This window comes from Triticum dicoccoides, chromosome 7B (assembly GCF_002162155.2).
Source record: "Triticum dicoccoides isolate Atlit2015 ecotype Zavitan chromosome 7B, WEW_v2.0, whole genome shotgun sequence".
Lineage (NCBI taxonomy): Eukaryota > Viridiplantae > Streptophyta > Magnoliopsida > Poales > Poaceae > Triticum > Triticum dicoccoides.
In genome coordinates this window covers 544,571,152-544,586,460 of record NC_041393.1, presented here as the reverse complement: position 1 = coordinate 544,586,460, position 15,309 = coordinate 544,571,152, and the positions used below count along the sequence as shown (strand labels likewise).

The following is a 15,309-nucleotide window of genomic DNA, read 5'->3' as shown; positions in this document are numbered from 1 at the left end:
ATCTGTGCAAACCTTGTTGTGCTGGTCACGGCACGGTCTGAGCTGCCGAAATGGTACTGTCTGTCTGGAGACTCAATCATAAAGAGGTCAACTGTTGATTCGTGGTGTTTCAGTTGGAGCACATTTTTCGAAGCCAGACAACAAAGTACAGAAACAGGGTTGCATGTACCAGCTTCCTCTATTTATCCGTGGTGATAAACTGATACAATTGGGAACAATGCTAAATACATCAATTCTCCTGGAAAAATATAATGCCTAGAACTTTTCTTGCAAATGGATCTGATGATTAGGGGTAGTATAAAAGGCCGCTGCATGACCAAACAAACACTCTTCAGAAGAGGAATCTACCTCGAGGTAACAGCAGAACATAAAAACTCAAGGGATAAGTTTTCAGAAGGAATGCTGGAAATTTGAACGGCCTTTCTAGCAACAGTTCGCTCATGTGCTGAGTCAGCAACCCAGATAGTACATACAAAATAATCTTACAAGTCATTTAACCGGTTATGTTACTGCTTTTGACGTCTGCTCCTTTTCTTCGTGGGCATTTGGCTTTGCTCCAATAGTTTTTTCTCCTTGAAAGCCTTCACCATATTGTGAACCTGAAGTAAAAGCATCCATGTTACTTACAGTTCTGAACAAACTCGGGAATTTTTGACATTCCAGATATTTGAACTGCAATTACCTTCCGAATTCCCGATGTCAAGCCCATGGAATCGATTGAACTTTCATCGACAAGTTTCAGTTTCGTGCTACCTTGTCCCTTGTTGCATACTTGACCCACATCACCTACAATAGAAGAATTAATTAGGCTGCAACATTAGAAGCCAACTGCTAGTGAGGGCAGCACATGACTCACCTTTGATCTTGATAACCATCAGCTCCACATGCATCGTCAAGCGAATGTGGGAGAAAATGTGAACATGCTGACCAACATCCTCCCTGAGGACCAGATTGGATTCCTGTTCAACATCTATGTCAACCAACTGCTTCAAATACCTATCCATCTCTTTTCTCCTGTTTAGCGGATCGGTCTTGCATTCGTCTACAAGAACCGATGGGAACTCCCAGAGCCCTGCAAGCAGCCCCTCTTCTGGCCTCTTTATCAAGAGAAAGAGATTACATTTGCCTTCTGCCATCTCTTCCTTCAAGCCTTGTGCAATTTGAACAACACAAACAGCAGCGAAATCACGACGCGGTTTAGCTTTGGGGACCACCCGTGGGTAGTCTGTAACTCCAACCAATGGATTTTCACGGGAAAGCGCAAGCGCTTGGCAGTGGCTAGAGACAGGGCACTTGGAGCAATCAGGCTTGGTCTTGCTGCACAATGTTGCTCCTAGTTCCATCATTGCTTGGTTGAAGTCTCCTGGCCTTGATGGATCGACCAGTTGACCAGCAAGCTCCCTATAATCCAGCAATAGTGCCCAAAGGTATTCCCGTATCAGTATAAGGATTCAAGCCCCAAACTAGATATATGGTGGGGGAGAAAATGGTTGCAGCAGGATCAGTATCAACATGGAACCAAAAGAGGATACAGCTTGCACTTAAGTCAGTGGAGATTGGCAGCCATGAAACAAGCTTATAAATTGATACATCAGCAATTGGTAATATTAATTGAGCGTATAGCTCAGTACTATGCCGACTACTTGTTTGGTGCGGAAAATAAAAATGAAAATAAATTACCATACAGATGCTATTTCACACTAAATGTTAAGCATCATTGCAAATAGACAACATAAAAATTACTACCACGATTGACACTTCCATTGCTCTCCAAGGGATCAAAGAGGATCGTGCTACTTACCAGAATCTCTTTATTGTTGACGATTCTTTTGGGTTATCAGCAATTGCAAAGAGTCTGCTGATAACACGTACAACATTTCCATCCACAAGTGGGGTGACCTATAGTACAGAAATGAAGCAAGATCATTTGAATATGCAAAAAAAAAGCACGAAGATGCTTATTTAAAGATGAGATATATGGTTGCACAACCTCATTGAAGGCTATGGAGGCAATGGCGCCTGCTGTGTAATCCCCAATGCCGCGAACCTGACGAAGTGTTGATGCTGTGCTAGGGAATTCCCCCTTTTCCGCAATCTGCTTTGCTCCCTACTTTCCCATAAATAGAAACTAGTCATATCCTTAATCCACTATGCTGCAACGTTCTATGACCAAGAAGCACTGACGATTTTTCCTTTTTGATGATTCCACTGAAGAATAATTTATAAGATGAAAAGTAAATCAGAAGGAAAAGGCTCAATTACTGAATACCCATGTCAACAATATATTCCTCCTGAACTACCCAAAACGTTATCCAATGAGCTGACAACTTGGCACTGGCCAATAAGCTTAATGCAACAGCCCTCATGAGCTAGCACTAGAACCTCCCTCGTTTGAAGGGAAAACGAGAAACCGAATCAACTTCCAAGATCTCCCAAGCAAAACGTCAAACAGGTCATGGGCACTGTGAAGGTTGCAGAAACTAGCGAACAGCGCTACATTGGGCACCCTTTCCTAGGGTTCTACGCGTATCAGACTCCAAATCTCACCTCCAGAAGAAACCGTGCCCTCCGGTAGTACCCAAGACCGGCCCACATCTCATTCACCTCCTGCAACAAGGAAACCCCGAATCAACCATTCGATCTCCACCCGCAAAATATGCATCAAAGATCGAATCTTTCGTACACAGGAGGTGAGCAGGTTTCTCTCTACCTCCTGCGTGGCGGCGGCGAGGGTCTCCACGGTGGGCCACCGCGCCATCCACCGGGAGTAGTAATCGATGACGACGGGCACCCTCGTCTGCTGCAGCATCACCTCCGACACCCACACCGCATACGCCCTCTTCTCTCTGCCCTCGCGCCCCGGCGCCGCGGAGAATCGCCACGGAAGGTCGCGCCGGTGCGCGTCATACCACCGAAGCAACTCTGAGCTCAGCGCGGGCGCCGCCGAGGTGGGCCCCGCCAGGACACCCGACGGCGCCAGGTCCTCGATGTCCGCCGAGGGGGGCACGGCAGCGGAGCGGGCCCGCGGTTTTCTGGTGGACCGCCGGCTGGTGGTTGCCGTGGGGCTCTTGGCCATGGACTCGACGCGGCGGAGCGCGATTTTGAAATGTCGAGGGCCTTGGCGCCAGTAGGGATTGGGAGAGGAGTGGGGAGCGAAGAAGAAGAGTCTTTGTACGCTCCAGTATCTTTGAACTTTTTTTAGAGGACGCTTGTGCGCAAATCTGGCCATCAGGGCCGAATTTCACGGCCCGGCACCCTAGCCCCCTTTTAACCAAATAAACTTACTGAAAGTACGCGAATTTTCCTCACGTTAGGGTTTTGTTCCTCCGAGGCAATCAGCCGCCTTCTTCAAGTTCTGGTCGTCCTTGCCGCCGATCAACCTCCCTGCCTGCAAGAGCTGGGGTTCAAGGAAGAGGATCTGGATGATGTAGTGTTTGATGAAAAAGAGGTTCCAGAAGATGCAGTCCGTTGGGTTGCAATTGCTAAGGTGAACACAGTCAAAACCTATAGCCATACTAGTTTTTTCGCAACATGAGATCTGCATGGGACCTTGCCAAAGAGGTAAAATTCAGGCAATTGGAAGAGAACTTGTACACCATCCAATTTTCTTGTCTTGGGGATTGGGAGAGGGTGATGCAAGACGGTCCATGGCACTTCCGGGGGGATGCTGTCATCATCAAGTTGTATGATGGGGTGACAAAGCCGACCACCATCAAGCTGGACACAATAGAAATCTGCATTCAGATCCATGATGTCCCCGACTTGTTTGCTCACCTGGGTGAACCGCTTGCGGGCAAGGTAGGAGAAGTTCTCTTTGCTGAACCTCTCTCTCACGATTTTGCGGGAAACTTTTACTGTGTCTGAGTTAGAATCGATGTGACGAAGCCATTGAAGAATGTTGTGTCCATGGTCAGGGGAGGTAAGCGTCAGATATCGGGTAAAATATGAGAAGTTGCCAGATTGGTGTGCAGCTTGTGGGATGTTGGGACATCTCTTCAAGGAACACGACTCTGGAGTTCACCCACCATCTGCTTTAGTGTTCAAAGATTTGAGGGTCGGATGGTTCATGAAGATTGGTCGAGGACCAGGCGGTGGTCGGGGTCGTCGCGGTGGTCACAGAGGAGGGCGTACAGGTGGAAGAGGACAAGATAGGGATAATACCCGCTATGACGTGGATGGATATGAGAAACAAACATATGAGTAAGATCCTTTAAGGTCGACATGAGATGTTGCAATGGAGGAATCTTCTCGTAAAAGGGCAAGTGTTACAGGACAGGGAAGTAACGTTTCAACTACCCCGCATGGAACTGAATTGGAAGGAGATAAGCTGGCCATTGTGCCTGTGGGTAGCAATTCAGTGCTCAGTCCACCTCCAAAGAGAGATCCCAAGAGAACAAGGCTGGGGACAGATGGACAAGACGAATTCAACATCTCTGTAAAAAACTTGGCAGGCTCCCTAGAGGGGCACCGCCGGGCCCAATGAGTGCCTTTTGTTGGAACTGTCATGGAGTGGGTAAACCTGCGACAGTTCGAGAAATTCGCGATTTCGCGATGAAGTTTACCCCTACCGTGCTATGTATAGTTGAAACACAAAAAAATGGTGCACGTTCAGAAGCACTCGCAGGAACTTTAGGTTTTAATAGTTCTTATGCTATTAGTAGTCAAGGTAGAAGTGGTGGTCTTGGTATGTTTTGGAATAATACATGCAGTGTTGAAATTTTGGGAGACTCCGCTTATCACATCGATGCAAAAGTCACAGAAGCAGGACAGGACCCTTGGCGCATTACTTGCATATATGGGGAGGCCAAAACCCATCTCAGACACCGAACTTGGGACGTTATAAAGGGAATCAACACCATAAGTGACTTACTGTGGCTTTGCTTTGGAGACTTTAATGAAGTACTGCGCCTGGAGTAGCACCAGGGAACAACGGACAGAAGTAATGCACAAATACAAACCTTTCGAGAAGCAGTTGACGTGTGTATGCTCATGGACCTGGGGTACCAGGGGCGACCCTGGACGTTTTAGAAGAAGATTACAGGGGGGAGCTACTACATGGTACGGCTAGACCGGGCTTTGGTGTCGGCTAGTTGGATAGCTAGATACACACAAGCAATGCTATCTCATTTAGATGGAGCAACTTCAGACCATGGGCTGATTCTGTTGAAATTTGATGGGAAACAGCAGGACACAGTGAAGAGGAAGGTTTTTAGATATGAGACTATGTGGGAGTCACATGAAGCATGGAGGGATAAGATCACCAACAGCTGGAGCACTTTAGCCCCTAGATATGGAGTAGGAGACTTCAGAGATAAGCTACTCAGGATAAGCAAGGATCTGACGGCATGGGGTAATGATACGTTTGGCAGTGTGCGGAAGGAGATGAAACAAATTAAAGCCAAGCTAGAATAGTTACGGGGCGACCCAGCCCGTACCGGACCGGCGCATGTAGAGATGAAGCTCAACGAAAGGTTGGTGGAGCTCCTTCATAGAGAAGCATTGATGTGGCGTTAGAGATCTCGTCTTGAGTGGATATCGGCAGGAGATAGAAACACTAAATTCTTCCATATGCGTGCAAGCATGAGGTGGAAAAAGAACATGATACGTGCACTATCAAACTCCCTGGGAGTTGTAACAGATGACTCGACTGAGTTAGAATCGTTGGTTCATGAGTTTTATAAATCTTTATATGCATCCGAGGGGGTGAATGGGATGGAGGAAGTACTACAACATGTACCTCAAAAGGTTACGCCGGCGATGAACGACATTTTATGTGCACCTTACACTAGTGACGAGGTGAAGACGATGTTGTTTCAAATGTTCCCAACAAAAGCTCCGGGCCCCGACGGCTTTCCTGCTCACTTCTACCAAAGGCACTGGGATATATGTGGAGAAGAGGTTACATCGGTGGTGATGCACATTATCAAAGGGTAGGAGAGCCCTGAGGGTGTTAATGACACGGTGTTAGTATTGATACCAAAGGTAACTAGTCCGACCCTCTTATCTCAGTTCAGGCCAACCAGTCTTTGCAATGTATTATACAAAATTGCTTTGAAGGTAGTTGCTAATAGACTGAAGATAATCTTGCCTGACATTATATCTGAGGAACAGTCGGCCTTTGTGCCTAGTAGATTGATCACGAACAACATTATTCGTGCATAAGAGTGCTTGCATTTTATGAAGATGAACAAGTCTAAGACTAATAGTCTGTGTGCCCTGAAGCTTGACATGATGAAAGCTTACGACAGGGTTGAGTGGGCATACCTACAGGCGATTATGCTCAAGTTAGGTTTCTCTCCAGCTTGGACCGCAATTGTTATGGGAATGGTCAAATCAGTGTCCTTCTCGGTTCTTTTCAATGGAGAAAAGCTTGAACAATTCAAACCATCCAAAGGTATTCGACAGGGAGATCCCATTTCCCCTTACTTATTCTTATTGGCAGCAGAGGGCCTTTCGTGCCTTTTAAAATCTAGTTCTCAGTCATCGATACTCGGCGGTGTGAGGGTGGCCCCCACAGCTCCTGTGGTGAACCATCTTCTGTTTGCGGATGACAGGCTGTTGCTTTTTAAGTCTAGTGTGGAGGGAGCAAATGCGGTTTCAAACCTGCTTCGTACTTATTGTGATGCATCTGGCCAAAGAATCAACAATGATAAGTCATCAATCTTCTTCAGTAAAGGATGCCTAGAGGCTTTAAAGCACCAGGTAAAAAACATCCTTCAAGTATAGAACGAATCATTGAGTGAAAAATATTTGGGCATGCCCACAGAGGTGGGTCACTAAAAAAATGGCACATCCCGTTATTTGAGGGATAGAGTATGGGAGAAAGTGAGGGGATGGATGCAGAAACTACTCTCAGTAGCAGGGAAGGAGGCGTTGATAAAATCAGTGGAACATGCTATACCGGTTTTTTCTATGTCATGTTTCGGACTCCCTAGGGGACTATGCGAAAGTGTGACTACACTTATAAGACAATTTTGGTGGGGATCCAAAAGAGGGAAGAGGAAGCCTGCTTGGGTATCTTGGGATGTAATGACAAAACCAAAGAACCCAGGGGGGCTAGGTTTTAAAGATTGGAAGTTTTTAATCTGGCTCTTATCTCAAGACAAGCTTGGAGGTGTCTGAATGAATCTAATTCCTTGAGTTCACGTATCCTCAAGGCGGCTTATTATCCAAATAGCTCTATCTTCGAGGCAGAACTGGGGTCAAACTCTTCTCAGATTTGGAGGGCAACTGTCGATGGTAGAGACATAATGAAACAGTGCGCTATCATGAGAATTGGAGATGGGAAGTCGACCTGCATCTGGCAGCACAACTGGATCCCGAGGGCTAACATGGTGAGACCAAACTCGTCGCTAGTTCAGGACCCTCCACAAGTAGTGGTTGATTTAATTGATCCCTCATTAACATCTTGGAGAGAGGATTTGATCAGACAAGTGTTTGTTCCTGTGGATGCCGAGGCTATCTTGAGAATACCCCTCTGTACCAGGCAAGTACATGACTTTTGGGCGTGGTCTGAGGACCCTAGAGGTCGATTTTCTATTCGAACAACATACAACATGATCTATCATATTAAAACTGGAAGAGAAGCCTGGTTAGAGGAGGGCAAACATACATTAATCTACATGGACAGATGAATAGTTGGTCTGCCTTATGGAAGTTGAAGCTGCCATCAAAGTTGAAAGTTTTCACCTGGAGGCTTGCACAACACTCACTACCCACAGGAGATCTACTCCAGCATAGAAACATGTCGACAACGGATGTCTGTGGAATATGTGGGGCACAGGACAGTTGGTGTCATTCTTTATTGGATTGTGCACTATCCAGAAGTACCTGGGCATTGTCTAAGGAGGACATGGTGCAACACATGGCCATGAACCGGAGTGGTGATGCAAAGGAGTGGGTATTCTCCATGTTTGAATCCCTGCCCAATGATTAGCTCATCACCATGATTGTCACTCTCTGGGCAATCTGGTCTGCACGTCAGAAAGTTATACATGAAGGAATTTCCAGACCCCATTCACAACCCACTGTTTCATCTCGAGTTTTCTGGTGGAGCTGCAGTTTCTGGTGAAGCCAGAGAGAGGAGAGAAGAGTGCACCGGCTCCTAGACTGACGGAGAGAATCCCTCCTCCACAACAGCATACGAAGGTGAACGTTGATGCGGCGGTGGCGACACACGGTGGTTTTGGGACAACAGCGGCAATATGCCGGGATGGCAATGGGATGTTTCAAGGGGCATTAGCGATTTTGTTCAAAAACATTGATGACCCAGAAGTTTTGGAGACCTTGGCAATATGCGAGGCTCTGGCTCTCTCTGATGATCTCTATCTCCACAAAAATTCTGTTGCATCGGACTGCAAGGTGGTCGTCAAAGCGATCAAGATTGGCACGTTAGCATAATATGGGGCCGTGGTACATGAAATCATAGATCGTTCTAGAGTTTTTTCTTCTTGTATGATTAATCACGAATATAGGACCTCGAATGTCGAGTCTCAAAATCTTGCAAAGTACGCGTTATCCCTAGGCTTTGGCCGCCATGTTTGGTTAGGCCATCCAAGAAATTTGGATTTCATCCCTGTAAACCTTGTGACGGGTGAATAAAGCTTTGTGAGTTTGCCTAAAAAACCAAATAAGCTTACTTTCCTAATAATTGCTCTACTGTCCTTCGACGTCTCTGATCACCATAACTTTTTCTATGTTATATACTCATGTGCCCCTCCCCGAAATTTGGTTCACGGTCCGCCAGTGCCCGGCATGGGACTAAACGGGTCATGTCTGGCCCACAACGCGCCGTGTGTCGTGCTCGTCCGCTTAGGCAAGGCCTGGCTGGCACGTCATGACCCGGTTAGTAGTGGGGAGAGAAGAAGAGTCCTTTTGGCCCATTTAGGCAAAACAAAATTTAATTTTAGCCGTTGCAGGGGCAAATTGGTGTGAAATTTGCCAAAATTTGCTATAAATAGGGTTGCCCATCCCCCTCATTTCCCACACTCAAACATGGTTGATCACAACCAGTTCCCTAGCTTCACAGTAACTGATTTCGTGGTTAACATACCCATATTTCGTGGTTAACATACTCGACTATGTCGATCTCCGACAATACCTATGCCTATTTTCCTCTGGACAACGACAACAATACACAACTTTCATAATCTCATACCCATTCCACTAGTGTCAGCACTTCCACCACCACCATAGGCGTAAAAAGGGCTCATCGCAAAACCTTCAAGGTCTGGGAACACTTCATTGAAGAAGTATATGGGGTGGATGATGTTCGGGGGTGCAAAAGGACACCATGGACGAGTGTGTTGTCCATGCAGAGAGGAGGAGGAACCATTCACACACAAAGGCACATCGATACCCACAACAAAAGGACAAAGTGTTCACGGTGAGATAGAGCACGCTTAAGTACAACCTTAACTGCTCGGTACGTAATTTCAACTATGATCCCGCTCGTCAAAGAGAAACTCTTTTTTATTTAATTGTTGCTAATGATTTACCAATAGGTTTTGGTGGGTCTGCCACTTTTATCGAGTATATTCAAATTGCTCATACTCCTAATTTCAAACCAGCTTCTAGACAAACTACAACTAGGGACATGAAAAAGTTATGCAAGAACGTTCCAAAATCTCACCATAAAGAAGAACAGGAAAAATAATTGTAGTCTTTGTAATTTTCCTTTTTCGTTTGCAACTTTCTTATCCTTTTGCAATTTAGTGCAAGCTTTGTACTCTTTTCATTCCCACGGATTGAAGATTTCAATAAGGCATCTTAGTAATAAATCTTAAAAATTATCCCATGTGTCACTTCGCCTCATTTGTTGAAGTAATTGGGCTAACAAAGGCCCATGACCCATAAAGGCCATGTGGGCCGCAAACTAGTCTGTTTACTAAATATGTCGTGCTTGTCCAAGGAGGCGAGGCCTCCGTGCCGGCATGGCTTGGCCCACTCATAAACGGGCCTCCGTGTGTGTGTCATGTCGTGCCATGCCATACCCGTTTACACGCGTGCCGGCTCCGGCGCAACATCTCTACCTTTTGTGTCATATTCTTATAAAAGATAAGAATAGTTGTTTACAAAGTGGCACCAAAACAATCACAAACTGATTGCTAGGGTCAGCTCCACAACATTATAACTGCAGCAGACTACTCCCTTGTCCTATATCCTGTAAATTTAAAGTATTTAAATAGTTGATCTCACTACTTTTATTTATCTTAACATGCACTCACATTATCACACATGCCACCTCATTAATTCCACTATTTTTATTTTTCTTAACATGCATACGTAAAAATGCTACTACCTATACTAATTCTTGCAACATGCACACATCTCATTGTATCAAACCCACATTTTATTTCTGTCAACTACATGAGAAATACCACTTCATAAATATATTATAACTATATAATAGTACATATACAAGAATCATGTGCATTTTTAATCTTTAGTCTCGTATTCAAATTCAAGACAACCAGGTGTCACTAAAATATTCCCTCGCAAAGCGCGGGGTATCATCTAGTAATATCGAGTAAATAGCATAAAACTACTACTTTACAGGTTAGGGTTCCAAAAAACTACCAGTTTTTATTTTTTCTCAGATAACTACCAAGTGATTGGTCGGCTGTTTCAAAAAACCCTAATGACAAAGCGTTTTTCTATTAATCGCGATTATGACAGTTAGGCCCCATGCGTCAGAGCTCTAATTTTTTAACCGTTTGTTTGACCGTTAACTGGCATGTGGGACCCATATGTCAGTGTATTTTTGAAAAGCAATCAGCTCCCTGAAATATTTTTAAAAAGCAATCAGGTCCCTGCATCTTTTTCCAAAAAGCAATCGGGTCCCTGCTCCAGATCACAGCACCACTTGCGCAGCTCCTCTCCACGCCGCCTCGTTCGGCCGGCGAGGTGCGCCGGCAGCCGCCGGAGCTTGTCGTCGCGTGACCTGTCTCTCTTTCCTCTTACTCGCGCCGGCTCAAGGTGGGTCCAGGCGGGCGACGTGTTGAGTCCAGGCGGAGCTCCTTGCCAGCGGCCGCCATCGACGCCTTCGACGGCCTTCTCGAGCTCGCCGCGGGCCGACGACGCGTGCAGCCTGCACCTCTGCTGGAGCATGTGCCTCCCACTGCCGCTGCCGAGGCCGGCCTCTGCTATGGCTGCCGGAAGGTGAGGGCCAAGGTGAGGGGCGGACGCAGTGGGTGGCGGGGCGGACGCGGTGGGTGGCGGGGCGGACGCGGTGGTTGCCGACGTGTTGGGGTCCAGGCAGGCGACGTGTCCAGGCGGAGCTCCTTGCCCGCGGCCGCCGTCGACGCCTTCGCCGGCCTTCTCGAGCTCGCCGCGGCCGACGACGCGTACGCGTACAGCCTGCGCCGCCGCTGGAGCATGTGCCTCCCACTGCCGCTGCCGAGGCCGGCCTCTGCTATGGCCGCCGGAAGGTGAGGGGCGGACGCGGTGGCTGGCCGCTGTCGCGCCGGGAGGGTCAGTGAACGGCGACAAAGGACGGGGCATGCACGCCGGCGAGATGAGAGGAAGGGAGGCACAGAGGGATTACCCGAGAGGAGGAGGAGGAAAAAGTGTGGAAGATACACTGACAAGTGGGCCCCACATGCCAGTTAACGGTCAAACAAACAGTCAAATAGACGGACAGTTTAGGTGCGGGCCTGACCTGTCATAAACAGGTTTAAATTTTAAGCAACGGGTATTTGGGGTTTTTTGAAACAGCCGACCACCCACTTGATAGTTATCTGATAAAAATTAAAAACCGGTAGTTTTTTAAAACTCTAGCCTATAAAGTAGTAGTTTTATGCTATTTACTCAGTAATATCTAAAGTTCTCCCATGAGCGTCCATGCAAAGCTTGTGATCAGCCACATTTTGCCTCGTTGACTTGTTGTGCTGGGTTGGAGAAGATGCGAGCATTTCAATGCTTCCATAGGCTCCAATGCATCAAGAGCGAATCAAACTCCCTCTAGCAGCCTTGGGACAGATGCCACGGACATGAATTCACCACTCTTGCAGTCTATCGAGGGTACTAGGAGCACCAACCATGGGGAAAGCTCAGAGAAGAAAGCCCACCATACACACCTACCCCCTCCATTCCTAAATATTTTTCTTTTTAGAGATTTCAAATGGACTACCATATACGGATGTATATAAACATATTCTAGAGTGTAGATTCACTTATTTTACTCAGTATGTAATCACTTGTTGAAATCTCTAGAAAGACAAATATTTAGGAACGGAGGGAGTAGCATATATGCACTGGATGCGGCAGGTGGTCAGGCGTGTCATGGTTTTGGAGATAGAAAAGCAAGGGCTCATATTTGTTAAACACATATATGGCGCACTTGTATACGTGTCAGGAGAGATATCTAGGAGGTAGTTTAGGAGGTAGTTTAGCCACATCCTATTATGTTGTAACCAAGTCAATCTCATCCTCTTTCTTCCTCCTCAAGATGTATCACAGAATCTTCCTTATCTCTCCAACCAAATCATGTATGTGTTTCAGGGTTATTGCGCCCCTTCTATATAGCAGGCAACACGTCGCCCCGAGCTAGGGTAAGACGTTTCCGCCTATCACACATAGTAATCAGAGCCTTCCTACTTCCCATCTAGACTCTCCACGGTTCCACCCGTGCCTAGCCATGTCTTCATCCTCCGATGCCTTCCAGCCTAGCCTCCATGGCCAGGTCACCAAGAAGCTCTCACGCACGAACTACGTGCTATGGCACACGCACATCACGCCGTAGTTGAATGTCGCTGGTGTCTTTGGCTACGTCGACGGCACCTTGTCGGAACTAGCCAAACTCCTCACCGCCAAGGACAAGGACGACAAGGAGACTTTTGAGCCCAACCCTCTCTACCCTATCTGGGTTCGGGAGGATCAGCAGGTGCTCGGCTACCTGCTAGCCAACCTCTCCAAAGAAGTCCTCATCTGATAGAGGAAAAGGTGTCCCGTCTTTCGATGAGATGGTGGCTATCGTTTATGGTGGAGTAGACTTTGACGATCTGAATACGAACATGCGAGGACGTCGCGCCTTAGCAATCGCTAAACCAACTCCGAGAGGTTATTGACCACACCGGAGCACGATCAACCTGACCACGAGGGTCTATTTCCTGCAAGTAAAGGAAGAACAAGCAAGAATCTGAGATTGCAATTTGGATATTGAGAATATAAAATGAAAGCTTTATTGATCAAGGTGGGGTTCTTTGACGTCTTGGTCTGGTCGTTGAACACAAACGAAGTACGCGAATTGCAGCTATGGCAAACTTTAATCTAAACAAAACCCCGAAGTCTAAACGACGCCCTAAGGGTAGTATATATGGAGAAGCTCTAGTAATTGGTCTAGTATGTATAGCAGAAGGGGCTGTGGGTGTAACAATGGTATTGATGTCCTCATCATTCCCCCTTCTTGAAATGAAGTTGTCCTCGACAGAAGCTCATCTTCCTCACCCAAATAAGGCTTCAAATCTGCAGTGTTAAAAGTGGGACTAACCCCAAAATCCACAGGCAGCTCAAGTTTATATGCATTATCATTTATTTTCTCTAACACCTTAAAAGGACCATCAACACGCGGCATTGGCTTTGAGTTGCGAAATCAGGAAATTGAAAGGATCGAGAAGAGGTGTCTAGAGGGGGGTGATTAGACCCTCAACAAGTAAAGGTAGCAGTTTTTAAGTTTTTCAAGTTGAGGTAGGAAATTAGCACATTTCAAACATTCACAATACAATTCGAGCAAGCATGGCAATAGCATATGAGCAGCAGAAAGTAAAGCATGCGACTTGCAAGAAAGTAAAGGGATGGGATTGGAGTGTGCAAATGCAATTGGAGACATGGAGATTTTTGGCGTGGTTCCAATAGGTGGTGCTATCATACATCCACATTGGTGGAGACTTCAACCTAAGAAGGGTAACGGTTGCGCGAGTCCATGGAGGGCTCCACCCACGAAGGGTCCACGAAGAAGCAACCTTGTCTATCCCACCATGGCCATCGCCCACGAAGGACTTGACTCACTTGGGTAGATCTTCACAAAGTAGGCGATCTCCTTTCCCTTACAAACTCCTTGGTTCAACTCCACAATCTTGACGGAGGCTCCCAAGTGACACCTAACCAATCTAGGAGACACCACTCTCCAAAAGGTAATAGATGGTGTGTTGATGATGAACTCCTTGCTCTTATGCTTCAAATGATAGTCTCCTCAACACTCAACTCTCTCTCACAGATTTGGCTATGGTGGAAAGATGATTTGAGTGGAAAGCAACTTGGGGAAGGCTAGAGATCAAGATTCTTGTGGTTGGATTGGAATGTCTTGGTCTCAACACATGAGTAGGTGGTTCTCTCTCAGAAAATGAGTAGTGGAAGTGTAGGCATGTTCTGATGGATCTCTCCACGAATGGAGAATGGATGGAGGGGTATATATAGCCTCCACACAAAATCTAGCCATTACACACAAATTCCCAAACTCGGTGAGACCGAATAGTGAAACTCGGTGAGACCGATTCAGTTCAAAATGTGAACGTTAGGCTTTTCGGTGGGACCGACAACTTCAACTCGGTGGGACCGATGTGCTAGGGTTAGGGTAAAACCTCAACTCGGTTTGACCAATTACACAAACTCGGTGAGACCGATTTTGGTAATAAGCAAACAGAGAGTTGATCAAGCAAACTCGGTGGGACCAATTGCATATCTCGGTGGGACCAAAATTATTGCAACAAGCAACAGAGAGTTTGGAAGCCCATCTCGGTGAGACCGAGATCCCATCGGTGAGACCGAACTGATTAGGGTTTCTGGCAGTGGCTATGTCAAATGAACTCTGTGGCGCCGGATAGATCAAATCGGTGGGGCTGAGTTTGAATTTTAGGTTTAGGACATATGTGGAAATGAGGAAGTGGTTGAGGGCTTTGGAGCATATCACTAAGCACTTTGAGCAAGCAAGCCATTAAGCAACATTTCATCCCCTTTTAATAGTATTGGCTTTTCCTATGGACTCAATGTGATCTTGGACCACTAAAAATGAAAATGTAGAGTCTTGAGCTTTTGCCAATGTTTGTCCTTAGCATCTGGAAGGGATTCCACATCCTCTTGTCCATGCCACTCCAATGTTGAACTTTATTTGGATATAGACATGTCCCCAAAGAGTAAAGATATGCAATGAATTCGAGGAAGTTTTCTTCCCTTGGAACTGAGCTCTCTCCCCCTGAATATGATATTGGGTAATGGGAGAAGATAGGGAAAAGAAAATCAGAGCAAACAAGAAAATCAGAACAAAACAGTCATAATAATCATAACACATACTAACATGTCTTTCCCCTCTTG

General features: G+C 46.4%; 1 protein-coding gene across 1 annotated transcript; it reads right to left on the bottom strand.

The window, feature by feature from the left end:
- Nucleotides 1–330: 330 nt before the first annotated feature.
- LOC119341873 (adenine DNA glycosylase-like) lies at nt 331–3,194 on the bottom strand. The gene is made up of 7 exons (XM_037613720.1): nt 2,711–3,194; nt 2,548–2,607; nt 1,991–2,107; nt 1,802–1,899; nt 857–1,401; nt 683–786; nt 331–599 (listed from the first exon to the last, which is right to left on the bottom strand). The coding sequence occupies exons 1-7, from the start codon at nt 3,074–3,076 to the stop codon at nt 507–509; spliced, it is 1,383 nt and encodes a 460-aa protein (XP_037469617.1). The 5' UTR covers nt 3,077–3,194; the 3' UTR covers nt 331–506.
- Between the last annotated feature and the right edge of the window lie 12,115 nt (nt 3,195–15,309).